The sequence below is a fragment of the Hypoxylon trugodes genome (genome assembly GCF_022578975.1).
Source record: "Hypoxylon trugodes strain CBS 135444 unplaced genomic scaffold F4822scaffold_9, whole genome shotgun sequence".
NCBI classification, from domain to species: domain Eukaryota; kingdom Fungi; phylum Ascomycota; class Sordariomycetes; order Xylariales; family Hypoxylaceae; genus Hypoxylon; species Hypoxylon trugodes.
This window is the reverse complement of record NW_026250024.1, coordinates 638,546-664,369: the sequence shown is the minus strand read 5'-3', so window position 1 is coordinate 664,369 and position 25,824 is coordinate 638,546. Positions and strand designations below refer to the sequence as shown.

Here is a 25,824-nt window from a genome sequence, read left to right as displayed (position 1 = left end):
GCAGGATCGCCAAAACGTTACCTGTCGATTCTTGGGTCTGACGAAATAACATAGGCGTTTCTTCTCATAAAAAGGAACAACGATATCGAATAAGAACAAGTCGCGTCCCCCTTCCCGAACTATTCATACGCGTAATCGTATGCTGTCGCCTCAACGCACGAAGCCTGCTGCTACCTTCCTAAGCCTTGGGCGCATTTCCGCGTGAATGGTGGCGGGTGTGTTCTTGTGGTAACTCCGGTTATAACCTTCTCGGGTGACTCTCGGGTGCGTCCGCATCACGACAAAGGTTGCCCGATAGTGCGATCTTTCATTTCAGTCCATCTCTCCTGAGACGACTATAAATAAGGTGCGTTTCCCCGGTCACCTTTGTTTGGTATCGAAGCCGTTAATGTGCTTGCTGACTTCGAACAATAGCTAGGGTATTTCCTCGTTTCCCCCTTTTGTTTGTCGGAGTCTTGGACTCCTGCATTTGGCATTGTTTTTGTAAGTGATACCCTCCCATTCTCTTGTGGTCCTTTCGAGTTGTACTTGTCGCGATTGTATCATACCTTGGCTTCGCCCTGGTCGCATTGTGGAAAGCCGTAGCATTTGTATGGAGTCTGCCCAGAGGTCTCCGTTCGCCTCGAGATTGACCCATATGACTCTTTGTACTTAAACAATCCATACTAACTACTTCAATTTTAGCCCACACGACTCGTTGTCTAAAGACAAGCCTTCAACATGGCTGGCAAACGAAAGCGGGACATTCTTGACTTCGATCCTACCAAATCTGATTCGGATGACGAAAATTTCGAACCCGATGCCGATCGTCCGCGTTCGCAAAAGAAGTCACGCTCTCATAGAGTTACCAAGCCTGGTGTCCGAAAAAGAGGCAAATATCGTGGATCTGATATCGAGGATGATGATGATGACCTCGATGAAAGTGATCAAGAGGGATCGTTCGCTGAAGACGATGAAGAAGATGAAGAACCGCCCATAAACGAGAATACCGGCAGACGTATCAGAAAGGCAGCTACAAAGCACCAAAGTTATAAAGAGAGTTCCGAAGAGGACGAGGAATTAGTCCGTGATTCGGATGAAGAAAAGTATGACCTTATTAAGGATCCACCTAAGAAGTCCCCTCGTCAAAGGAAGTTGATAACACTTCGGGTTCCTGCTTCGGCACGTAAAACACGTACAAATTCTACCACGCATGCTCCGATTGGTGCTCGAAGAATTACTAGAGCTCGCACAGTTGACAGAGATGATGCTGAATTGGTCGAGTTGACGATTTCTGGGAAACATGCAAGACCAGCTCGAGGCTCCAAGAGTAAGAGTCCGGAAGTCTTAGCACGAGCTGCACGACCAACTCGTAGTGGGAAAGGTATTAAGAAACCTGTACCACCACCTGTCTTGGAGGAGGATACCCAAGTAGAGGATGCTCCAGCTGTTGTCGAAGTCGCCCAGGACGTCGCTCAAGATGTTGATGCTGATGCTGATGCCGACGCCGACATAGCTGAAGAGAACGTCGGCCAGGAAGATGCAATCGGTGAAGTTGTTAACCAAGGTCAAGATGAACTGGTTGAAACGGTTGAGCCGAATGATAACATGGATATTGATGATGACGATGACGATATCCCTATCACGCGAAAGACGCGAGGCGCAAGAGCTAATCAAGTCGCGGCTGCTGATGAGGATACCCCCGCCGATTATGCCAAGCCGGCTACAAGATCTCGTCGGCTGACCCGTAAATCTCGATTCAGAAAATCTTTACAAGAACCTAGTAGCGATTTTGAACCTGGAAATGATTCGGGAGAAGAAATTGAGAACGGCTCGGATGCCAACCAAGACGACGGTGCTGACGATGACATTTCTAGTCCAAGTGCGCGAGGTAGAAGATCGTCGAGGGGCAAAGGAAGAAGGTCCGTCAGAAGATCGCAACGGCTAGGCGAAAGTAACGATGAAGATGAAGTCGATGAAAATGAAGTGGCGGAAGAACTTAAAGATCTTCGACAAGATTCTCGTTCACGAAGAGAACGTCGCTCACCGAAGATTATTTTTGAAAAGAGAAAAGAAACAAGAAGACGTAGAGGCCAACCTGTCAATTACGCAATCGCACCACTTAATGCATTCCCAGTTGAGCAAGAGGATGATGACGATGACGATGCGACTGCTGCGACGCCGGCGCGACGCCGACGCGCAAATGGTGGCGGCGGATGGGATCATAACCTTCATACAACTGCTGGCGCATTAGGAGGTATCGGTCTTGGTGCTGCCCTACACGGCGGACCTTGGGGTACAGGTGCTGCAGGTAATGTTGATTCCGACAGCAGTGACGATGAAGTGAATATGCGTGCTGCTCCGGGTGGGATGGTCGCTATGACACCAACCTCGGCAAACCCTAATCCCGGGGCCGGACTTGGGAATTTTGAGGGTAGTCTGGCAGCTGCGCCGAACGTCGGCAAGATTAAGAATCCCAAAGCCCTCGCCGATGCAGACCCGCTTGGTGTAGACATGAATGTTGATTTTAGTCATGTTGGTGGTTTACAAGGCCATATTGATCAACTCAAAGAAATGGTTCAGCTGCCGTTGCTCTACCCGGAACTCTTCACCAAATTCCACGTTACCCCCCCCAGAGGTGTATTATTCCACGGTCCTCCAGGAACAGGAAAGACTCTACTTGCTCGAGCCCTTGCCAATACGGTTGGCATTGGCGGTAAGAAAATCACGTTCTACATGCGAAAAGGCGCGGATGCCCTTAGCAAATGGGTTGGTGAAGCCGAGAAACAGTTGCGACTTCTTTTTGAGGAAGCACGAAAAACGCAACCAAGCATTATTTTCTTTGATGAAATTGACGGTCTCGCTCCTGTCCGATCTAGCAAACAGGAACAGATTCATGCGTCCATCGTTTCAACCTTGCTCGCCTTGATGGATGGTATGGATGGTCGCGGTCAAGTAATTGTGATTGGTGCTACCAATCGACCCGATAGTGTGGACCCGGCTTTGCGGCGACCAGGACGTTTCGACCGAGAATTTTATTTCCCCTTACCTGATGTTAGCGGCCGTAAATCGATTATCGATATTCATACCAAGGATTGGGGTCTCACCGATGATTTCAAAATGTCCCTAGCAAAGGAGACAAAGGGATACGGCGGTGCTGACTTACGTGCCATGTGTACAGAAGCAGCTCTCAACGCCATTCAAAGAACATATCCGCAGATATACATGTCCCAAGAGAAGCTCATTGTCGATCCTGAGAAGATCACCATACATATGACAGATTTCATGCTTTCCAAGAACAAGATTATCCCCTCATCAGAAAGATCTGCCATCTCAGGAGCCTCTCCATTCCCAAAGCCTGTTGAACCACTTCTTCGGGATCAGTTCAAGTCTATTACTGAGGTATTGGATAGTGTCCTGCCACGCAAAAAGAAGGTAACAGCATTGGATGAAGCTATGTTCGAACCTTACAATGATGAAGATTTCGGATTCAACCGAGAGAATCTGCAGCAAGAGTTCCACAAATTCCGTGTTTACCGACCGCGACTTCTTATTTGCGGCCCTGAAGGGATGGGGCAAGTTTACATAAGCGCCGCCATCCTCCATTATCTTGAGGGTGTGCACGTGCAAAACTTCGATCTAGCCAACATATTGGGTGATCCCTTAGTAAGTCATTCAACTTTTTTTCGGGCAGACCCGCCTACGATAATAAATAATAATTGATAACTAATTTGTCGATAGCCTGTTGAACAAGTACTTTTCGGACTTTTTGCCGAGGCAAGGCGTCAGAAACCCAGTGTCATCTTCATCCCTAATGTTGATATATGGTATGAATCATTGGCGGGGCCAGCACTCACTGCATTCATGTCCATGATAAGAACGATACAACCAACCGACTCTATCATGGTTGTGGGAACGGCGGAGACTAAACTAGAAGAGTTAAGTCATGATCTCAAGCGTGATCTCTTTGGGCTGTCAAAGACAAATTTCGTGGAGATTGCACGTCCAGCTAAGGTAAGCTCGATACGAAAATTGAGTCGAGTGGCTGAAACTAACATCTTGTAGGATAAACGGAAAGAATTTTTCGGAAGAATAATCTCACACATAAGAAGATTACCCAAGGATTTCCCTGATCCCGTGAACCGAAAGAGAAGAGTACTAGAAGTGCTTCCTGTCGCACCCCCACCTCCTCCCAAGCAACTCACATTGAGGGAGATTAAAGAGGAGAATCAAAAATATCGACGCGTACTTAATGTCATGAAGATACACTTACAACCTATCATGGATCAAATAAAGCGCAAATACCGACAGTTCCGATTTCCGATAATAGCTGAATCGCAATATTCGTACCTCTTCAAAGAAGCAGATCCGAATTATGTTAGACCTGACGTGGCAAATGCTCCGCCGCGTCCTTACGAACTTGCAACGGATAAGGAAGGATCTCCTGGACTTCTCGAGACTGCGACAGGCAAATTTTACTACAACTTGGACTCAGTCACGATAGAGACCAGACTTGCAAATGCTTACTATGTTACCCCGGAAGCATTTCTGAAAGATGTTTCCACATTTGAACATGATGCGAAGAATTTTGGCGATCAGTCCAACTGGTTTAAAGCCAATGAACTCGTTACTAATTGTAACGTGGACGTTACTGACATTGCCGACAAACTTCGTCTCAGATTTGATTTTGAAGCTGAATGGAGAAGAGAACAATTCCGTCAAAAAGAATACAAACGAATACGCGAGGCTCGCAAAAAAAACCAGCAGCAACAATTTGATGCCGCTAATGGCACAGCTCCGGAGGCTGGTTCACCTAAGCTACATACCACCACAGCACAGTTCCAGGTTATCGACGAGGAAGCTGTCACTAATGGGGAGAGCTCAGCGCTTATTACAACAAATGGTATATCGGCCCCATCTCGAGCGGTAAACGAAGATGTGCCTATGATCGATAATCCACCGCTTCCCGGACCGAACTTATCTATGCAACCGCCTTCTCAGTGGCCTCCCACAGAGGCTCGGTCTATCCATACCTCCACGCGAGCAACGTTAGGAGGCTCAGGGACAAACCGATTTTCTCAAGTATCAGCTGTGCAATCCATTCCCCCGGGAGTATCACCATCGGCATTGGTGAATGAGGCATCGCCCACTAAGACGTCAGATCCTTCCAATCGATCATCTGGCTTTAGTACGCATGTGACTAATGGTGTTCATCATGACCAATCTAGCCTTATTGAAAATAGCCTTGCTGATACTCAGCCGGTTCCTGAAGCAAGTCAGTTGACGTCTAGTGATGGCGAATGGATCCACACGCAAATGCATGGCTTACAAGGATACCAACTCCCGCCTAGAATTTCCGATGCATCATATAGTCAAGTATCGGCGGCGGGCGGGAAACCTTCGCATGCCCCAAGCATGGCAAATCTGTTGAATGATCCGGCTCCCGACGAGTCGTCGCAGTCTCAGGTATTATCACAGCGAGGACAACCCAGTTCACAACAAGTTGAATTAGATGAGGCTGCTGGGCGAGATTTCCTGGAACAGATTACTGAACGTACATCAGGCTGCACTATCGAGCAATTGCAGCAGATCTTCCGAGAGATGATGAATGATCTCTGGAAGACTAGAGGCGAGAGTAACCGTATGAGAGTATTGTACTCTGTTACTAACGTCTTTAACGAAGCCATAAGTGATATTGAGTCAACTCAAGGTATACTGCAGCAGAGTCAATGATTCTCCGGCAAGTAGATGATGGCAGTAATATTTCTCCGAAGGGATGAGGGAAGGTTTAGAGGCATCCATGTAATTATAGATAAAATCAAGTTGAGGCAGAAAGCTCGAGTGAGTTTGCGTGCGAAATTCGAGGAAGATGAAAAAAGAATTGCTGGCCTTTCGCACGCGTCATGACCTTGAGGCCAGGAAATGTTTGGCTCGCACCGGCATGTGTATGAGGGCTTTGGCTCACGCCTCGTTTTTCTTTCTCCGTTGGTACATCAGGCGCATGCCGTAGATAGGAATTATACTCGGTGATACCAAATGCGAAGGACTATTTCATTATTAGCTTATTTTGTTCCGAGTGTGCTGTGATAGGCTTCGTTTAATACTATCTAATGACTAACAGTACGCTGAGCATAGCATGAGGTGTGTGACCGGACTTTCTTGGCAGGGTAGGAAGGGTCGCGGCTGGTTTCGGGAGCGTTGGAAAGGAATAGCAAAGCGGGAGTGTAGGATGTCTATGGATAGGTGCTGTTTGAGCCTACCTTGCGGCCGCAGATGAGTGAGGACTTTGGTGCTTTGGTTTTTAATGTTTGAAGGAATTTCTCAACGCCTTCTTCCACAGGCATAAGTTCACTCGTGAGGCATGGAGGACACGTTACACGAAAGGGCAGTATAGGTAAAGTAGGCACTAGAAAGCCCACGTCAAAGTCACATTTTAAATTGGTGTACAATGCCTTCCCATCGTACCTTAGAATTCTAAGAATCATAGCTCAAAATCATAAGAAATGAATATATACTTTAACAATTCTTCTATATACTACGAAGTTTTGAACTCGCTCGCTTGTTTGCCTTCTATGATAGCACATACTAATACACACGTCTTGGTCTCGCTTACGACTCAAGCACCGTACCTGGATCTGGCAGTGTTAAATCTAAGAGATACGTATTGATCGCAGCCGTCGTATTGCCACCTAGCAAGTAACTCGTATGTCCGGAGCCACGACGCGTCAGGAATACAGATCGATCAGGTCCGATCTCAGCATGAAGCCCTACACCCCACGCATAGCTCGTCGAGGGATCATAAGTAGACTGCGCCATGAGGATTTTGGTATCTCCCTTATAAGTAACCCTCTTCGTCGGATTAGATAAGGGAGCCGGCCATCCGATACATGATGTTTGAATCTTGTAGCTTTGGCACGCGCCACCAGTTAGAGGCGAGAGCGAAGATCCAAGGGTGGCTTTGGCTTGGACATCGGCGAGCGATGTTGAGGCGTGGTCCCAGTCCTGGCATGCGATTGCGGTGCCAGCATATAACGATGAGTCCTCGTATGCGTCACCGACAGCTAAACCTTGTGCCTGCGAGACTAAGGTTGCATCGCCGTCGTCGGCTTTGATGAGGGCTTGGGCGAGAGATGACCACGATCCGGTTGAGATCAGGTAACCCTGGAGGTTGAAGCGTAGGTCTTCGGATGTCACGTCAGAACGACAGTCTGTGTTGTTGCAACCTGAAGCTGGGATGGGTGACTTAGTAGCCTTGGCGAGGACGCTTTCATACTTGGCTTGCACGTCTTGGCCAGAAAGTGGGCATTCATCTTCAGAGGCGTTGGCGCACCAGGAGAAAAATTGCTTGAGAGTGGTCTCGTATGTGTTGCTTTCGATGAGCAAGTTTGAAGACTCGCTTTGGGAATGCTGCAGATTCCCGTCGAGTACCAAAGCACGAATGTTATCCGGGAACAGCTCGGCGTATTGGCTGAAGAGTTGCGTGCCGTACGATAGACCCAATAAACTGATCTTCTCGTCGCCAAGTGCCTTGCGGACGGCTTCGTGGTCTTTGACGGCGCTGATGGTGTCAACGAAATCAATCAGACGACCGGTCTTAGCGCGGCAGCTCTCGGCTAGACCTTTGTTGTATGCGACGAGATCGTCGAACTGGTCCTGAGTCTCGGGGAAGTAAGCCACGCGCTTATTGAAAGCGGCGGGGTCGCATTGCACAGGAGTGCTGATGCCAACACCGCGTGGGTCGAGCCCGACGATATCGAAGCGGTCCAAGATACGAGAATCTAGGCGGTCGGGTTCTTGAGCGAGCGAAGCGAGCAGGCTAGTGGCTTGACCACCCGGGCCACCGGGATTCACGAACAGATAACCGATTCGGTTGTCTTTGTCCTTGGCTTCGGCGCGCACCATGCCCAATTCTATCGTCTCGTTACCATTCGGATCCGACCAATCTAAAGGCACGGTGTAAGTCGCACATGTGAGGTTGGACGGAAATTGGTCTGAGCAAGGACCCCACGAAATGCTACCCGTTGAGTTGGTTGCGGCTCTTTTTGATGAAGTTATTGAAATGGGCACAGGAGATGCCGCGCTTAGAGTTGCGAGCGCGACAAGCCCCTGGGCGAATACCGTTGAGCGACCCATGATGTTCTAATTGTTTTCTATCCCGTTTTGTCGGCGCGAAAGATGAAACCTAGGACCAAACCCCCAAATAAGAAGAGCAAGACCTCTCTAGTATATATGCTTAGCTTAGACAATACTAGTGACAATAGCAAACAGGTAGTTGTGTCGCGTAGACAGGCGGAACGACGCCAATAAGGCAAGGTAGGGCAGGATAGCACGGAATTCGGGCCAAGCTGCGAGATTGTGTTCCTACATTGTAGATCCTTTACCCGGGATGATACCCTGGGGTTAACCTCAACAAACTTCCATTGGACAGTCATCTAATCGATAACATCTATTCAAGGAAGCTGAAAGAGAGGTAGTATCCCTAATTTCGATTAAACCCTGCGAGTCAATTGCTGCGCCGCAGCCTCTCGGTGACACAGCCGCGATCCATGGTGTGGTAAGGTTTGTGAGGTCTTTCCCTAATTAAGTCGTCAAGGGACGATCTTTTCCAGGTATGTTACAGGGAATTCCCCGGGATTTGTACGGAATAAACCGGCTGCTGACGTAACAGTGTAATCTAAGCCTCTGGAAGAACCCGCATCATCTTAGTTGTTAAAGCATAACTTAATGACCTCGATTAAAGCCTGCTACTATTTAAGAAAGTCCTTGATGCCTATACAAGTGTTAGTTTTAATGTACTAAAAGTCTTAAGCGTATTCCTACCTACGCACCCAGATGGAATTACAATGCCTCATCAGCCACAACCACTTTTACGTATGCAGTCCCAACCCCCTCGATTAAGTAACGCGTTCGTTACCCCGTCATGAGCACAAGCACTGCTTGCAGATGAGTCGGAAGACAAAATATAAAATATAGCATTGGCTAGAAGAATCGCTGTAGCTTGGGAATGATATTTTGGATAACTAGGAGACAAGAGTTTTCGCAGAATAAATCGGACGATTGTGTGGTTATGGTATTTTTTTTCTTCCCTCCGGCGAGTGTGCGCACTGTCTGCAGCCACCATCGTCATGACGAGGTACATTTTGTGCAACAATAGCATATAACTCCGATGTTCGCCACTCCAACCCGAGGCCTTACGACCATCCCCTCACAATCTATATCCGTGTAGTCAATCCAGTCAACAGAGTGCTTGATATAATTGAATCATACGTATCCAATATATCACCAATATTGACGCTGTTTAGATGCGGGCATTCTTTATATCCAGCATCTGATAAGATCTTAGGGCTTTTATCCGCCGTAACCTCCAGTAGCAACTCCGGAGTTAGACCCTATAGCTCCATACAAACTCCGAATCTTGCATTCAATCACCAGAGACAGCCAACGCTATTCACCATACAAGGATATTGAATACCAACATTGTGGTTGTCCAAGATACCTTTTGTTTCGCTATGCCCTGGCTTAGGCTGTAGGTAATATCTTGTATTATCAAACTAATAAGAAAAATGAGCATAGATCTATTCGCTTATGAATGACTTTAAAGTATTCCAGGGTTGGTAGAGTACCTAGGTAATTTTAATTATTTAAGACCGTATGTTCTTTTAGGACTTGTTTTCCTAGGCGAAGAAGCCTAACACCTAGAAGACCGTTTTGTCTTGTACATGATCATGGCTACTCAACTCCGTGATACTGAGTTTGGTCTTTTCGTACGATTCTTATCTAGAAGAAAACTATTGCAATATCCTGATGAGATTGATCCGTCATCGTGGAAGAAGTTCTTACCGAGTACAGGGTCAACACCAACACCCCCAAGAGAACAAATCAATAATCCACAGCATTCCAAATATCAGGAGCCGGGTGCGAATAATATCGTCGACGATGGCCAAGGTGTATACCTTGTGGATTGGTACGGGCCTGATGACCCAGAAGTAAGTGTTTCCAATAGCTTGGACTTGTAGAGGACGACCTTCGAAACTAATATGGGATACAGAACCCCCAAAACTGGTCCAGTAGCTGGAAACTTTTAATTATGTCCATAATGTGCATCCTTAATTTCTCTTTCTACATTGCCAGTTCAATTTACGTTCCTGGTATACCAAGTATCATGGAAGATCTCGATACCAGTGAGATCGTCGCAACACTAGGTCTCTCCCTCTTCACTCTGTAAGATCCCCTCATACTAGGAAAGGAATAAGAAAACGAGGACCCATTATACTTCCAAGTTGACAATATCGCTAATTTTTATTGCTTCTGGCAGTGGTTATGGACTGGGCCCTATGCTTTGGTCTCCAATGTCCGAAATTCCTCGACTCGGACGCGGACCCCTTTATTTCTGGACATTCCTCACCTTCATCCTACTCCAACTTCCAACCGGTTTCGCAGTAAACATGCCTATGTTCCTCATCTTCCGAGTGTTAACAGGCTTTGTCGGCAGCCCTCCTTTAGCAACTGGCGGAGCCACAATTGTCGACATGTATGATCCCGCCCGCGCTGCCTATGGAATCTGTATATTTTCGTCGTTCGGTGTTCTCGGTCCCGTCTTTGGTCCAATAATTGGTGGATTTGCGGCACCGGCTAAGGGCTGGCGATGGACAATATGGATATTCACCTGGTTATGCTCGTTGGTGATTATCTTGATGTTTTTCTTGCTACCTGAGACTAGCGCGGCCAATATTCTGTATAGAAGAGCGAAGAGATTGAGAAAACTTACCGGTGATAATCGGTTTAGAAGCCAGTCCGAAATCGACGCCGCCAATCACACAATCAAAGACCATTTGATTGTCCTTGGTAGGGCATTCACACTTACGTTCTCGGAACCTATTGTTTTCTTCATGGACTTGTATTCGGCGCTGCTATATGGAGTTCTCTTCCTTTGGTTTGAGTCATTTCCCCTTGTGTTCGGCGAGATTTATGGATTCGGGACTGGCGAGCAAGGCTTAGCTTTTCTGGGTATCTTCATCGGTGCTCTTGTTACCGTACCCATATTTTTGCTCTGGATTCGGTATGGTATAGTGCCGAAATTCGCCCAACCTTCCTTCAAACCTGAGATGGTACTCCCACCTACGATAGTCGGCGCAGTTTCGCTTCCGATATGTCTCTTCTGGTATGGTTGGACGGCACGAGGAAGCGTCCATTGGATTCTGCCCATTATAGGTTCCGGCTTCTTCACAGTTGGCGTCGTTACATTGTTCAACACGGTTTTCAATTATTTGGGAATTTCGTATCCCGCTTATGTTGCATCCATTTTCGCCGGCAACGCCCTATTTCGAGCTTCATTCGGTGCAGCATTCCCGCTATTCGTAAGTTAGAGAAGCCATGGCTGTGTTGGTTTGAAACTTACTAATGACTCCACTAGGCGAGACAATTGTTTGAGCAACTCGGCATTGGGCCTGGTAATTCCCTTCTTGGTGGCATTGCCGTATGCTTCATACCAATCCCATTCATATTCTATCGTGTGAGTCAATGCTAAAGTCCTTCATGGCTTATTTGCCTAACATTTTGATAGTATGGCGAAAAGATCCGTCATATGAGCAAGAATGCGCGGCATGATATCTAACGATAATACTAAAATCGGATGCCGAAGGAACCCCGGTGTCCATACTAGCATTCAACAAGCAACATATACAGTAGAAAAAAGGACAGAAAAATGACAACAAATAGCTAGATCTACTTAGGGAGGCGACATAAAATCAATAAATTGTAATAAATGGCGGTTTATCTTGGTACTTTGGTATCGTCGAAACGCTGTAAGAAGCCCAGATGTTTGATACCGAGGCGCATAGACTCCGCGGGATTACAGAATTCCTGTCTATCACTTACCTAAGGGAAACGTATGAACGGCATTATAGCATAGAAAAAGCATATTATTTCACATTAAATCATGGAAATCTTTTTATTGGCCGCCGTTTCTGTAGAAACCTAGAGGTTCCTGAACAGACTTGGAATGATCATAAGTCCCGTCGCGACGAAGCTACGTTGAGTTCCCAAACCACTTAAAAACCAGCATAGTGGCTTTTCAACCTATCAATTCAATTAAAACTTTTTTTTCAAGTCTTTCAAACCCCTAAATGAGTAAAAATCTAGACACAGTACCAATAAACGCCTATCCCGCTGGCGTCAGCACTAAACATCGAGTCTGCGGGAGTAAATATGCGCATCGGATCTTACTATACTCCATTTTTGAGTAAAAAGTGCAATTTAAAGAGTATTCATGACTTCAAATTTTTATCATGTTAATTTTCGGTGTTTATTGAATGGTGACGTCGCGGTTGGGTCCTGTCGGAATCCCGGTTTTTCACCGAAGCTGCTTTTCTGACACTGTAAGACGGCCGTTAAGGGGGTCGCATTTAGTTCGGCATCTGGGTCTATGGAGTAAACTCGCTCGGGTTCGTCTATACTTCTAGTTTTAAGCTTCTATACTATGGAAAAATTGATTATGGAGATTGAAGACGTCAATTTTGAGTTACCGGATATTTTCGGGGGCTTATGGAATTAATCCTAAGCTTACTTCTCCGATGTTATGTTCGGGGTGGACTCGCATTCGTAGAGGCTTGCACAGTCTTCCCGATCAGGCTATCATACAAGGAATACACTAGGGGCTATTCTTAATTTGATAGACCGACATGAAAACTAGCAAATAGAAACCTAGAAGTATACATGTCCTGAGTAACACAATGCATTATGGCGCTTCGGAATGCCCTTGATTTGGAGGCATCTATCAATGCTTACTCATAGTACCTATGAACCTATGCGTATACCCCATATGAACAACTATACTCGGATTGATATGGGGGTTGTGAAAGTCCCTCATGTCTTGGGGATAAAAGGAGTTGATATCTCAGGCATTCTGAAAGTGTTTTCCATCCATCATCATCACAACCATCAGCACAACTATAACTATCATCTCTATCATCAACTTCAATCTAAACATCATCGACTAAGCACAGAAAGATCCTATTCTCGACTAGAATCCATCGTCACTGTATCATCTTTCCGCCATCATCTTGAGAAAGTTTTTAGACTTGTTCGTCGCCTCAATAGAAACTACATCGCCGTCAGCATTTAAATCTGCATCAAATATCAACAATCGAAACATCAAACATGGGTAACCAAGTCAAGTCCATCGAACAGTTTGACTTCATCGTCGTCGGAGGTATGTCTATCGTAAAGGCATCAGACTAACCATCGATGCTTCAACTAACGCCATCTCTAGGAGGTACTGCCGGTTGCGCCGTAGCTGGTCGTCTAGCCGAATCTCCTAACGTTCGAGTCCTCGTTATCGAAGCTGGTATCAGCAACCCGAAAGATATTGACGCAATCACGACCCCCGCCCGAGCCTTCGAACTACGCGACAGCAAATATGACTGGGCATACAAGACCACCATGATCGACCGTCCCGAGTACACTCGTGTCGAGAAGCCCAATACCCGTGGTAAAACCCTCGGTGGTTCTAGTTGTCTCAATTATTACACTTGGATCCCCGGTTCGGCCGGTACCTTTGATGATTGGGCTCCCTATGGCGGCGACGAGTGGAAATGGGATAACATCCGTAAATACTTGTACAAGCCGGCTACGTACTATGACGACAAGAATCTCTTCAGCGAAGAGCTGAAGTACATTGGTGCTGGCGGCCCTATTCCAGTGTCCCATTCTGATATGGTGCCTGAGATTCAACCCTTCCGAGATGCCTTGACTAAGGCTTGGACAAGCAAGGGTGGCGAATTAACCGACGATGTCCATAATGGTACCATGCGAGGCCTCTGGAAATGTACAAACAGTATCTACAACGGAAAGCGTTCTTCAAGTTGGATGTACCTCGAGGGCAAGACCAATGTCACTGTACTCTCAGGTACCAACTCTAAGCGCTTGCTTATCGACCCCACTACGAAGAAGTGCTCCAGTGTGGAAATAATCCTACCCACTGGTGAAACACATAGTTTTACATCCAAGTACGAAACTATCGTCTCGTCTGGTGTATTTGAAAGCCCAAAGCTGCTTATGCTTAGCGGTATCGGTCCTAAGGCTGAACTCTCCAAGTTCAACATCGAGACAGTTGTCGACTCACCTCACGTGGGTCAAAACCTATTGGATCACCCTATTCTTCCTCATGTCTTCCGTCTTGAAAATGGAACCGGTCTAGACCATCATCTTCTTAGAGCAGGTCTTGAGCATGATGCTGCCGTCAGTGCCTACCGTTGGAAGAACCAAGGCCCTTACACTTCAGGTCTCCTTGAGTTGGTTGGTCTCCCACGCATCGACGAGCGCTTAATGAAGTACCCTGAGTATGTGGCAGCCAAAGAAGCCAACGGAGGATTAGATCCATTCGGACCAGCAGGACAGCCTCACTTTGAGATTGACTTCGTCCCAATGTTTAGCGACGCCTTCCAGTGGCACATCCCTACACCACCCACCGGGGACTACCTCACGGTCATTGTTGATCTGTTACGCCCACAAAGCCGGTCTGGTACAGTGGAGCTAAACAGCGCGGACCCACTAGTACAACCCAAGATCAATCTCAACTTCTTCGCTAAGGATTTGGATATCCTAGCTATGCGCGAGGGTATCCGTTGGGTAGACGATGTGTTGATGAATGGTGAAGGTATGCGCGACATGATTCGTGAAGATTACCCCTGGCCGATGCCTCGTACCTCAGACGCGGCGATGGATAAACTTATCCTTGAGCGCTCACAGACCGGATTCCACCCTTGCGGAACTACCCGCATGGCTAAAGATATTGGAGAAGGTGTCGTTGATGGCAAGCTTAAGGTCTTCGGTGTTGATAACCTGCGCGTTATCGATGCGTCTGTAATTCCTGTTATTCCCGACTGTCGTATTCAGAATTCGGTTTATATGATTGCTGAGAAGGTATGTATCTTCGAGTTCGTTCCTGGTATAAAATAACAAGCTAACTTGAATATCTACAGGGCGCCGATCTGATTAAGGCTGAGTATCCCGAGCTATTTGCTTAGGCTCCTCACCTCAAGGCATGAGAGTGATTTCCTGGATAGAATCGGACTAAGCTTAGAGATTTTCTATGTTCAGCTTTGCACTTCTTATGAATTATGACTTCCTGAAGTGTGTGATAACACGGAACTTGGAAATATTGAAGAAAGAATGAAGATGGAAAGATTGGAATGAGAGTGTGAATCTCTATTACCGCTCTATTACTAATATGATTCCTTAAGTTATTATGAGGCTTGACCCAATACAGATGCGATTACATGAATATTTATTCATTATCATTACTTACCTAGGTACCGGTAAACCGGGATTCTATTTCTTTTTTCTGTGCTTACCTAAACCTAGAAGGTGAAATTGAATGGCGGAAACTTGTCAAAATTGTCGGATGCTTACCTATTTCGCTTGGACGGATAGAGAACCAATTAATCGTTTGATGATTACTTCTCAACCCACCGATTCCCTCAATAGTGATCACTTAACTCGAGATGAACAGATGAAATAGGCCTTCGGCGACAAAATTACGGTAAAAGCCATGCTGGTAGCGATAATGAACCGGCACAACGAATCAAACGGGTCATGAACATTTTCGCAGAACGAAGAAATGATTGTATTTTAGCTCGATTCCGGCCGAGGTCTGGCCACTATATGAGGCGCTGGCGTTGGGGGGCCTAAGCTATACTGAATTTGTCTAAGCCGTCAGCGCTTCGGTATCGCCCGCAACACCACCATCACCCCATTGTATCGTGATCGACGAAGTAGAATCATCCCACGTCTAATAACTTCTCGACTTACACGACTTGAACGCGGAAGAAACAACAACGAATATGACGGAAATCAAGAAGCTTATAATGTCGCCGTCGAGTCTATCGTCGTGGAGTATGTTTCACCACAATCAAGTTTATACAACCTTTTATTACATCCGTGCAACTTAAATCAACGCCAAACCAACCACACGGGTTCTAGTTATAGCATTGCATGTACCTACACTACTCACTATTAAGACCGCCGCATCACAAATTTCCGAAACAACCAATCAAAACCATGGCTATCACTCATCCGCAAGGTTTACGCCCACACACCATGCACGCAGCCGCTAGAGTTACCGCACCTGTGGCACCTAAGCTTGGCCCTGTATCCTCGAGGATTTTACCCAGTTTAGTGGTATTGGGAGCTGGTTAGTGCAACCCCACGTCTTCATTTACTCTTCTTACTATCCCCTATATTTAACTTCATCTGTTTTATCTATACTGACATTCAAAATAGCTTACACGGTTGGTACTTACGTGCGTTCACAATTGAATCGTGAGGCTGGTACCATGGACCGTATATTTTCGCAACAAAACACTCCCGAAGTTGAACAGGCAAGGAAGAAGGCCCTACAGGTCGAGGCTAATGGTGACCCACGAAACAACCTTCTCAACTTCTTGGGCTGGTCGTAATTTCAAAACCTGAAGGGAAGGACACCTATCTATGGTGGGAATATCTCCTCCGGAAAGAATTCTTGGGTAACCACCTTCGGTATCCCATTATTTCATATTCGTGTCGCATATTTCGGGCGTTTTTGGGAAAATCTGACATGGCATGCGACTATCATGCATGATATCATTTGAGATATATTATTTAGTGTAATTTCTATACTTACACATCGCACAAAGCGCAATTGTTGACACTGCCTCTGTGGAAACCCTTTATTTTCTCGTGGGGGGGCTTAACTGTTAAATAAATCCAGAAACTTGCCCCTGAACTCTGCGCTAACCCTTCTAATATATAGAAGCACCATGCCCCCCAGCGCGCTACCAACTGCTGGGTAGTAGCCCACAAGAGGGCTGTCTGTGCCCTAAATTCTTTCTCTCTCGGCGAAGTAGTTAACTTTTACTGTATCCTACCCGACACTTTACAGCGGCGTGCCGAAATGGTATTAAGCTGCATATATATTGACGGATGCGACAACGCAATAGCTTGGGTACATTCAGGCACAGGACGCACAGGTATATAGATCGACTTGTCTATTGGATTGAGATTCAATTTCTTCTTTTGATTTCACTTTCCCCTATATTTCTTCTCAAATAAACCATAGCGCGGCAACTATTATAAACTGAGACGATTTCCTATTCTAGTAAGTTTTGAACCTCTCCGGCTCTCGTTCCTTCCCTCCGCTACCACTAGGTTTAGCTGCGGTTGATTGCGGAACGGCGCCCCCACTGGCAGTTACGGCATTATCATCAATGTTCTTTTCTGCCCCGATCGGATTATCGGCGGCACTATGTAACGACGACCCCCCGATGCCTCCCGATGTATCTCGCAACTTCTGATCCGGGTTTGGTACTGATGGAAGTATATTCTGTTTTCCTGCGTCGCCGGGAACTGTGATCGTCTCGTGTAAATGGGTGGTTCAGTTGATCAACGGAACACACAAGGGAACTAGAGTCTGACTTACTGCTTGTGCCATCCTTGGCCATTTGGTTGAGATCTCCGCCTTCTTTAGACATCTTGGTAATTTCACCGTGCAGGATAGCTATTGTCGATAGGAGTTTTGAATTTGTGTTGATTACTGAAGGAGATGAAATGGGTTTATTTATTTTAGAAAGGCTGCTGTTAAGAATATGGCGAAAAGTAAATACCTTGATGTCGCGATCGTGATGTCACCATTAAGTCTCTTTTTCATATTCCTACGTCATGCATCTAATTACTCAAGAGATCCATTTCGCAATGGGAAACTAGGTCGTATCAAGTAGAATTAGTATATTCTGGTTTGTTGGCGGGTTTCAGGACGCCATTGTAGTAGTGCATCGCCGTCCTGGAGTTCACCATAGAACCTTGAAGGCCTGTAGGAAGGCCTTGCGTCAATAACGACTCGACGGCTGAAGCTCCGCAATTCATGAAAATTAATTAAGGTTATTATTCATCTGAATTATAAAATTAGAGGGCTTTGAGAAGGCCTTCATGTTTGACAACCCAAGTCCCATCCTTCGGAAATCCTGGCGCGTCACCTTCGGAGCCTTCCCAACCTGCAACCATATATCCGATCGCATAGAGGAAACTGCCACCACCTGGGAAATATGGCGGTGGCGAAGGGTCTAAATTGCACAAGTATAGTTAGAAACCGCGATAAAATCCTTGCATCTGGAATGGGGGCCAATAAGATAGGTACTTACTAGGTCCGGATCGAGTAGGCATACCAGCATCATCGAAAGGCCAGTAGCCATAGTTTGTCATGTGGTGGATGGCGCGCTCAGGATTCCCTACACGAGCTGAGTTGATTGCGAGAACGGATCGTCCCCAACCTCGGATATTGGTATCGGTCCAAACTTCCCACATCTTATTCGAAGTTCTCAGACCAACTTCAGGATCAACCTTGAGTCTTTAAGTTAGTTGCTTGTGCGTTGGAGGCGAGTTTCGGGTTAAAAGACTTACAGCAGGCGTATCCGGAAGAATTCCCTGTAACATGATGACACTGCGGGGGTCTTTGCTAAGACTCGGGTCTTCCCACCACGAACTATTCAATCCGGAACCTTCCCAGGGGATATACATGCCATCGATCTGCGGCGGGGGAGCTAATTTCTCTGCGACGGTACTCCATTGCCCAGGAACAGTCTGTCCAAGTCTCCTCTTCCAATCCGCCGCCGCATCCAAACCCCATCTCCAATACGCAATTTCATACGCTAGGTTGCGGGTCTCCAGCGGAAAAGAGTTTTCCGTAACACCTTTTGATGGTGGTCCAAGATCGTAATGACCTGTTGTTTCATTAAACCAGGCAAAAGAAGCCATATAGTCAGCCGTTGCAGTTACAACTCGATCCCATTCTTCCAGGGTTCGACGAGTTGGCTTGGCTTGATAAGCGAGTTTTGCCAAATACATAGGATGGGGTTGCTGCCACATCAAATATGCACGAGTTTCGCCTGGGGCGATTCCTCCAGTCCCAAGTTCGGTCATCTTGGGCCATCTAGCTCCATCCCATCCCATACGCTGAGTTCTAGCTTTGGAAGTGGGCATTAGAGTCTCATACATCGCAGGGAAGATATTATCGAAATATTGCTGTCGGCCCCACGTAGCCCAGTGAGCGCAGTGCCAAACCACCATTTCGAGATGGAATTTTCCCCACCATCCATTATAAACAAGACCGCTTTCTTGAGGTATCTGTCCCGTTGCCGCACTGTTCACCCTCATATAGTATTGAGTCATTATGATACGTCGTTGAAGTTCGGTAGCATTTGGGTTAGATGACTCGGTGAGATCGACGAAGCCTCCTTCACTCCAATATTTATTCCAAGCCAAAGGGTTGCGCCTCTGTATCGTTGACGGAGAAGCGGGTAATTCCAGATCAAGGGAGAATTGGGCAGTGAATGAAATTGATGTGGGAGCATTATGCTGGTGGGAAGACGCCGTAGGAGCGAGTGTGTATCGATGCGCGGTCACCTTGCTGGAGCCTTGAGGTTCGTTGCGCGTTAGCGATAAGGGAGACCTGCAGGGCCACCGTAGATTGGCATAATAAGTAGTCTCCTGCATTTCATGGTGTATATGAGCAATACCATTGCGGGGTCCCTTGAGGTCAGTCACAATTGAAGTGGTATGATTCAAAGGGAAGTCATAAGATCCCATGAATATTTCGAAGTCGGAAGATGACGTTACGTTATGCTTCGGAGGGTAAGGGAAATCGAGTTCAACTTGTAAATCTCCAGATGAGATGAGATCCGATTCAATTTGGAAAGTGACAGCATTGGTTTCAAAATCCCCTTGAGTCACCACTTTTACGTCTTGTCCATCAACCTTGAAAGTTGACGTGATAACGCCGTTCCATACGTCTAACTCTTGTCGCGGGTCCGTGATTAGTGACTGCGCAAGAGTATCGCCCTTGTATTTTAACCCGATACGGCCCAGATTGACGCGATTGGGGTTCGCAGTAAGCCATTTCGATACTTCGGGTAGATTCGGGTCTTCAAGATCGTAGGAGACGTTTTTATCATGGGTTAACACCTCCACGCCGTGATAATCGCTCAATTTCTCGCTATCAAATCAATTAGTTTATCAAGACTCAATGATTCATTTGGAGAAGCGCCTACCCGTTTGTCGGCAAGGAATCATTATGCCACCCCCAACTTGACAAAGTATTGAAGGGTATAAATGTTTGCATGCCAGTATTATCCACATTGAAAGCGAAATCTCCATTGCCAACCTGAAGAGGCGTCGTTTGGTTCGTTATCTCCTCTGGAATTTTTGAACGAACGACATTGAAACGAGAGACTACAGCGCGTCTTTTGTCATGTTGGTTAGTTAATTGCGAATGTGCTTCTTTTTTGGTTGACTTCTCACCTATCGATTGCCGCCAAGGCTAATGCCGGCAATAGGGATAGTAGTAAGAAAGGCGCCATAATGGATTAACCACGAAGATATCCTCGAACCTCTGATCCCTCATTCTAGGGGTATACTTTAATTCCTCCATATGGGCGTTTATTTGTATTCTATCGAGTTGTCACCTCGGCATAAACCTCACCGAAATATCAAGTCTAATCTCTTTAACATGATCCCCTAGTCCTGTTAGATTTCTAGGCATTTGGGGTAAACATTCCAAATTGGCTAGCAATCTGGGGAATGCGGGGGAGCTATAGCAGCTATAATACGTCGCTAACGTAAACCCCTGACCTATACTATGATAGTCATCATCATGGCAATACGGGTAACGAGCCTCGATTTTTAAGCGAGGTCTTTCAACCAGGTTGTCGGGTCACTCTATACCCGATGAATTATACCGAATAATGCGAGTCTATTTGATATCTCATGTGTCGTTGATATTTAGATAGTATGTTGGACTCGATATTGGGTGCATCATTTTATTGATATTCAGCTGACATCAATAACGATAGAGGTGCCTAAGTGGTAAGGAGCAACAATCAGTAGTAATTAAATGTCGAGATTCCGTAGTAATTCGAAAACCTTCAATGTAGATTAATCGTCAATTGCCTGAAAATATACTTCTCTCCCTGCTTTTTCCTTCGGTCTCGATTCTATAGCTGTAGGAAGGCCGGATGGATAGAAGCTAGACTCCGAAAATCCGGAATACTGCATCCGTTAAAATAAATCGATTTGGCTTACAGTACCTGCCCACCTTTTCAAACCGCCTGACAGAGTTAGCCTCGATTGCGTCTGGTATCCTTCGGCGCATCTTTTTAATATGCTATTCCCGCTATATCCGTATAAGTTGTACTTATAAAAAGGTAACCGTCGTGAGAAAAATAATCGTCGACTATTTAGAGATGAGGAAATCGAATCAATGTGCGAGTTTGAAATTCTTAGGGCAAGGATAGGCCCTCGTGAACCCGGAATTCGGAACTTGAAAAAAGATAGCGCCCTCATAATTCTTGGCGTATACATACAGTACAGTATTCCGATTGGAGCCAGGATTGTAAGATTTCCCCGGGTTCACTGCAGGAGAGCCCCTTTTCTTTTTAATCCCACCTCTTGGCGCACAAAGCCACGGAATTGCCGCTATCTTTTCTTAATGTCGAGTTATACATGCATATTTCACCGAGATATTAGGGAATCTATCGAGGTACATACGATACTAAGTATAGGTGTGTACGTAGAAGTACCAAAGTATCGATGGGGAGACGGATGGATTCACGTTGGATTTGCGTGCGTCTACTGCGCTTACGACACCACGCCTAAAGATCCGAGATCCGAAAATTGTACCTAAACAAAGAAAACTAGGCGCATAGCAGAATTTTACATCCTCTTTAGAAGAAATTAAGGAGACTAAAGACTTGTTGTGGCGATTACCTAAGTATTCATCTGACGATGTTGTACCTGAAAGGCGTCAGATGCTAAAAGCAGCAGTTCCTATTTTTTATTACTCTTAACTGAAAATAGATTAGGTTGTTTGAGGATATTGGGGGTCGCGTTCGTTTCATTGGCTCAGCCATTCTTGTATGGTATCCCCTTGATAAACGAATTGTCCGAACTTCCTTTTTCTATCCTTTGGTGGCTGAGGATTCCTTGTTGACTCGCTACAAGGCGACAATGATCGACATCCATTCGGCGCGCGCCTGCAGGCTGCTGACAGTGTACGCCGTGAATGAGCAACGTTGCTTCAGAAAGGGGCCCTCTCTATATATTAACATGAAGGAATTCCAGGTAAGCTTTGGTCGGCATTTTGTTGCTGGCAATTCATTCTTTTATTTGCGGGCATAATATTTCATATAGTCAGTCGTTAAAATGACGAAAATATCCATTATTGCAGCGGTTGTTGGGTTTGCTTCAATTGTTTCTGCGTTAGATCTCAATGTAGACGATCAGGCTTCCATTAAAGACATTGCGGCCAAAGTTGCGAAGGGTCTTTATGTTTATCATGACCCTAGCTCAACTGCGGGACAGTTCAAACAACCACAACCGTGGTTTTGGTGGCTTTCGGGATCTGCATGGAATGGATTGATGGACTACACCGTTTACACGGGCGATACCACATACAAAGCCGATCTCCTAGACTCTCTTTCGAAGAACCTCGGTCCCAATTTTGACTTCGTCCCACCCGAGCAGAAGAACTACGAGGCGAATGACGATCAGGTTTACTGGGTATACAATGCGCTTACTGCTATGGAATATGGCTTCGAAGCCTTACCATGTGCAGCATCCACAACTGGTGCCGCCGATGATTGCGCCAACTCTTGGCAGGCCATCGGCACACATGCTTTCGAAGATTTCGTGACACGGTGGAATAAAGATAGCGCGACTTGCGGTGGTGGACTTAAGTGGCAATATACCGAGACGGCCGACGGATATTACTATAAAAACTCCGTATCCAATGGTGGATTCTTCCAGACTGCAGCTCGGCTTGCGCGGCACACTGGAAACCAGACTTTCGGCGACTGGGCTACCAAAGTCTGGGATTGGTCCACGAGCGTCGGTTTTGTCAGTGCCGATTTCCACGTTTTCGACGGTGCAGGTGACGACAAGGGCGCGAACTGTACTGGGATAAATCAGGACGAATGGACCTATAACATCGCAACATACCTCCACGGCGCTGCGCATATGTACAACTTCACTGGCGGTGATGCGACTTGGGAGTCAAGAGTGCAAGGTCTAGTCAAGGCAGCACAGAGCAAATTCTTCACTCCTGATCCCAACGCGACCAACATAATGTTTGAGCAAAAGTGCGAACCGGACTCGTCGTGCAACATTGACCAAACTAGCTTCAAGGCTAGTTTGTCACGTTGGCTAGGGAAGACTGCAGTCTTGGTCCCTAGCATGAAGACGGATATTGAGGCCTTGCTTCAGGCAAGTGCCACGGGAGCTGCATCAAGTTGTAGTGGTTATGACAACTCTACATGCGGTGTACAATGGTACACTGGTGGTTTTGATGGTCAATCTGACCTGGGTGTCGAGCTTAGTGCGCTTGAGACTATTCAAAGTCTACTAGCATCAAGCGCGCCGCAGCTAGCAGTCAAGTCTTAATTGTATTAATTATACACTAATTGTATATAATCTTTAGATACACTGTAAGTTTGCAGATCTTATTGTATATATTCATTACATATGTTCATATAAAATATCGTTCCATATCATCATATTTTTCTTGGCTTTTTTATTTTTTTTTTTATTTCCTGGGCAAGCCTTCGGCTTGTCGACATGGAGCCGGAAATGGAGGGTACCCTTTGCTCTCAACCCCGGGAGGTCGGCGATTAGCCACAGCTATCATCTTTTGGGTACGTTGTTGTCCGATTGGCGCCTTTGAATTGCTGTCTTGTGAACATTAACATTACGGAAGTCAAGAGGCCGCAGCCACTTCACGTACGAAAAATTGTCACCAACCCTTTTCGAACATGGGGTAAAAGCAAACCAGTTCTAGAAGTCCACAATCCTCGTCGTCAGAGTTTCACAGAGTTCTAGTCCTAGGCCTATGGGATGGGTTCTAGTTACACGTAAGGGAGGACACCATCCGAACACCGGATACCGGGCACCGGGTAGCGATTTACTCTAGGTCTGGGACTGGAACTCCTCAGACATATTCAAGGCTGAAATAACCCAATTGAGGCCTATCCTGTGTGGAATGAGGAATTTGTTATCCATCAGATTCTTGATAATGGAGGGGGCTCACACCCCCAAACCTTACGAAGCCCTCCACTGACTGTATTTTCCGACTCTTCTACGGTACAATCTACTCGTATGATGAACCATTCCCTTACCTTAAGATTTTGGCGGGGCATCACTTCAATGATGTAACATCAAGAAATCCTATCAAGAGTGTATCATATTCTGAGACGAGGACTAACGAAAAGAAGTTGACGATAATTCGATAAGTTAAGAGCAACGGATTTAAGTCGGTAGATTGATCTATATCACGACCACTTAGAATCTGCAAGATATTCTCGGTATGTAGGATTGTGGAAGCAAGATGTCATGATATTCGCTAAAGTCAGTCTCAGAAGAGTAACTCCGGAATGTCTCTCACTGACTCGCACAGCAGCCCTCCTCCGCTGCATGATATCCATTCTCACTTGCATGCTAATTTTTCTCCCTCCTTCTAAGGATTGTACTCGGTTTTCCTATGCGCCACCGTTGCGCGTAGGAATGGCCACCGATGAGACACGATGAAGGTATTGATCAAGGGTTAAGCAATATCCCTAGCGGATTTGAGCTCACTATATCAGATTTTCCCCTAAGCCCCATAGCTAAATGCCTTGCAGAAGTTATCTTGAGGATAAGACTTTCGTCGTCGTACATCGAGCCATCCTAAGCATAGTGCAGCACGATAAAGAGGACTATGACGTTTTTCTCAAGTTCTAGAATAGTATGACAGAAGTCAATTCAGAAGTCAAAGATGCAACCACGTTGTTTTCTTTTCGGTTTAAGCCATGCCAAGCAAATTTAACGTCAATGATAAAGGTTGATTCTAACCTATCACAGGGCAACGTGAGGACGGGTAGCTACATGAAATGTAGATGCAGAGGGATCATGATCCTCACCGGCACACATTCATAATCTATCGGGTTTTGAATGGTCTGCTATTCCGGCATTCGGTCTCCTGGACATACTGAGTTACCTAAAATTCCCTTTGCTTTTGCCTCGCAAGCCGAACTCCATGTAACTAGGCATGTTATCGTCTACGATTCTAGATCTGAAACTCTTCTCAAGCCATACAAGCATATTGCATATGCCCTTATTCGCCCAGCCCTGAGGTAAGTTGACGTGGAAGGGCAGTATCAAGGTTGTCTATCTTAGAAGTCGAGACCCTAAAAGCCAGACATTTTAATTCCTTGTACAGATTCTGATATATTCGGTATATACTCTACTCCGATTCCCGCCATGCCATTGTCTCTGTTGGCACCAGTATTTTATTTTGACACACATGGCATATCCCGGTAAATTTGTTTTGAAGATTGAGACATTCGCATCGCACGTCAAAACCCCAGGATTTGATATAACTGCCGAGCAATTGTGGCTTATGAACTAGAATTCGAGATAATGTTGTGGAAGGAAAGGGGGTTGTAACCAAATTCTCGTCGGGATTCATTCATGATGTAGCCCTTTTAATTCGTTCAATATTCCGCTAGATAGTGTATATATAAGTCCATAATTCTGATGCTTAAGTTCATAGGATATATCAAGGCTCGGGAAATGTTCCGAAGAGCTTGTTAACGTCGTACCTTTTCTTTTTCATTTTCGATTTGACTCCAATCAATGCCCAACGGAAGAAACCTCTAACCATAGTGACGACTTCTATGTTGTAATTTTTGAAACCGAGAATCATTACCTTCTACGGATCCAGCTCATCTCGATCCGATATACTCTGATACTCATTATAAGTAGCTACGAAAAAACCATTATAATAAGATA

General features: G+C 45.9%; 8 protein-coding genes across 8 annotated transcripts; 5 read left to right on the top strand and 3 right to left on the bottom strand.

Annotated features, from left to right (window-relative positions):
• Window positions 1-720: 720 nt before the first annotated feature.
• F4822DRAFT_433084 (AAA-domain-containing protein) lies at window positions 721-5,712 on the top strand (the record flags this gene model as incomplete). Its single annotated transcript, XM_051461777.1, has 3 exons — window positions 721-3,645; window positions 3,721-3,993; window positions 4,045-5,712. The coding sequence occupies 3 exons, from the start codon at window positions 721-723 to the stop codon at window positions 5,710-5,712; spliced, it is 4,866 nt and encodes a 1,621-aa protein (XP_051310314.1).
• Window positions 5,713-6,470: 758 nt separating this feature from the next.
• Window positions 6,471-8,543, bottom strand: F4822DRAFT_366340 (alpha/beta-hydrolase). The gene is made up of 2 exons (XM_051456185.1): window positions 8,345-8,543; window positions 6,471-8,199 (listed from the first exon to the last, which is right to left on the bottom strand). The coding sequence occupies exon 2, from the start codon at window positions 8,110-8,112 to the stop codon at window positions 6,589-6,591; it is 1,524 nt and encodes a 507-aa protein (XP_051310313.1). The 5' UTR covers window positions 8,113-8,199; window positions 8,345-8,543; the 3' UTR covers window positions 6,471-6,588.
• A 947-nt stretch (window positions 8,544-9,490) lies between these two features.
• On the top strand, window positions 9,491-11,698 carry F4822DRAFT_445925 (benomyl/methotrexate resistance protein). Its single transcript, XM_051463448.1, has 5 exons — window positions 9,491-9,965; window positions 10,028-10,200; window positions 10,295-11,336; window positions 11,393-11,491; window positions 11,543-11,698. The coding sequence occupies exons 1-5, from the start codon at window positions 9,699-9,701 to the stop codon at window positions 11,591-11,593; spliced, it is 1,632 nt and encodes a 543-aa protein (XP_051310312.1). The 5' UTR covers window positions 9,491-9,698; the 3' UTR covers window positions 11,594-11,698.
• A 938-nt stretch (window positions 11,699-12,636) lies between these two features.
• On the top strand, window positions 12,637-15,489 carry F4822DRAFT_366261 (putative GMC oxidoreductase). The gene is made up of 3 exons (XM_051456184.1): window positions 12,637-13,189; window positions 13,250-14,901; window positions 14,961-15,489. The coding sequence occupies exons 1-3, from the start codon at window positions 13,138-13,140 to the stop codon at window positions 15,003-15,005; spliced, it is 1,749 nt and encodes a 582-aa protein (XP_051310311.1). The 5' UTR covers window positions 12,637-13,137; the 3' UTR covers window positions 15,006-15,489.
• Window positions 15,490-16,038: 549 nt separating this feature from the next.
• On the top strand, window positions 16,039-16,436 carry F4822DRAFT_433080 (uncharacterized protein; the record flags this gene model as incomplete). Its single annotated transcript, XM_051461776.1, has 2 exons — window positions 16,039-16,171; window positions 16,261-16,436. 2 exons carry the CDS (start codon window positions 16,039-16,041, stop codon window positions 16,434-16,436), a joined length of 309 nt encoding a protein of 102 aa, XP_051310310.1.
• Window positions 16,437-17,110: 674 nt separating this feature from the next.
• Window positions 17,111-17,486, bottom strand: F4822DRAFT_433079 (uncharacterized protein; the record flags this gene model as incomplete). The annotated part of the gene is made up of 2 exons (XM_051461775.1): window positions 17,111-17,361; window positions 17,435-17,486. The coding sequence occupies 2 exons, from the start codon at window positions 17,484-17,486 to the stop codon at window positions 17,111-17,113; spliced, it is 303 nt and encodes a 100-aa protein (XP_051310309.1).
• Window positions 17,487-17,746: 260 nt separating this feature from the next.
• On the bottom strand, window positions 17,747-20,714 carry F4822DRAFT_366244 (Six-hairpin glycosidase-like protein). Its single transcript, XM_051456183.1, has 5 exons — window positions 20,308-20,714; window positions 20,058-20,249; window positions 18,412-20,002; window positions 18,153-18,351; window positions 17,747-18,074 (listed from the first exon to the last, which is right to left on the bottom strand). Exons 1-5 carry the CDS (start codon window positions 20,364-20,366, stop codon window positions 17,917-17,919), a joined length of 2,199 nt encoding a protein of 732 aa, XP_051310308.1. The 5' UTR covers window positions 20,367-20,714; the 3' UTR covers window positions 17,747-17,916.
• A 1,038-nt stretch (window positions 20,715-21,752) lies between these two features.
• On the top strand, window positions 21,753-23,555 carry F4822DRAFT_415506 (glycoside hydrolase family 76 protein). The gene has a single exon (XM_051459237.1). It carries the CDS (start codon window positions 22,207-22,209, stop codon window positions 23,440-23,442), a length of 1,236 nt encoding a protein of 411 aa, XP_051310307.1. The 5' UTR covers window positions 21,753-22,206; the 3' UTR covers window positions 23,443-23,555.
• The last annotated feature ends 2,269 nt before the right edge of the window (window positions 23,556-25,824 follow it).

Coding starts and splice junctions, on each gene's coding strand:
- F4822DRAFT_366340 (XM_051456185.1), bottom strand. CDS start 8,112: ATGGGTCGCTCAACGGTATTCGCCCAGGGGCTTGTCGCGCTCGCAACT.
- F4822DRAFT_445925 (XM_051463448.1), top strand. CDS start 9,699: ATGATCATGGCTACTCAACTCCGTGATACTGAGTTTGGTCTTTTCGTA. Junction 9,966..10,027: donor ACGGGCCTGATGACCCAGAA/GTAAGTGTTTCC, acceptor TATGGGATACAG/AACCCCCAAAACTGGTCCAG. Junction 10,201..10,294: donor GGTCTCTCCCTCTTCACTCT/GTAAGATCCCCT, acceptor TGCTTCTGGCAG/TGGTTATGGACTGGGCCCTA.
- F4822DRAFT_366261 (XM_051456184.1), top strand. CDS start 13,138: ATGGGTAACCAAGTCAAGTCCATCGAACAGTTTGACTTCATCGTCGTC. Junction 13,190..13,249: donor TGACTTCATCGTCGTCGGAG/GTATGTCTATCG, acceptor CGCCATCTCTAG/GAGGTACTGCCGGTTGCGCC. Junction 14,902..14,960: donor TTTATATGATTGCTGAGAAG/GTATGTATCTTC, acceptor GAATATCTACAG/GGCGCCGATCTGATTAAGGC.
- F4822DRAFT_366244 (XM_051456183.1), bottom strand. CDS start 20,366: ATGGCGCCTTTCTTACTACTATCCCTATTGCCGGCATTAGCCTTGGCG. Junction 18,352..18,411: donor TTCTTCCGGATACGCCTGCT/GTAAGTCTTTTA, acceptor TAAAGACTCAAG/GTTGATCCTGAAGTTGGTCT. Junction 18,075..18,152: donor GCCTACTCGATCCGGACCTA/GTAAGTACCTAT, acceptor TGTGCAATTTAG/ACCCTTCGCCACCGCCATAT.
- F4822DRAFT_415506 (XM_051459237.1), top strand. CDS start 22,207: ATGACGAAAATATCCATTATTGCAGCGGTTGTTGGGTTTGCTTCAATT.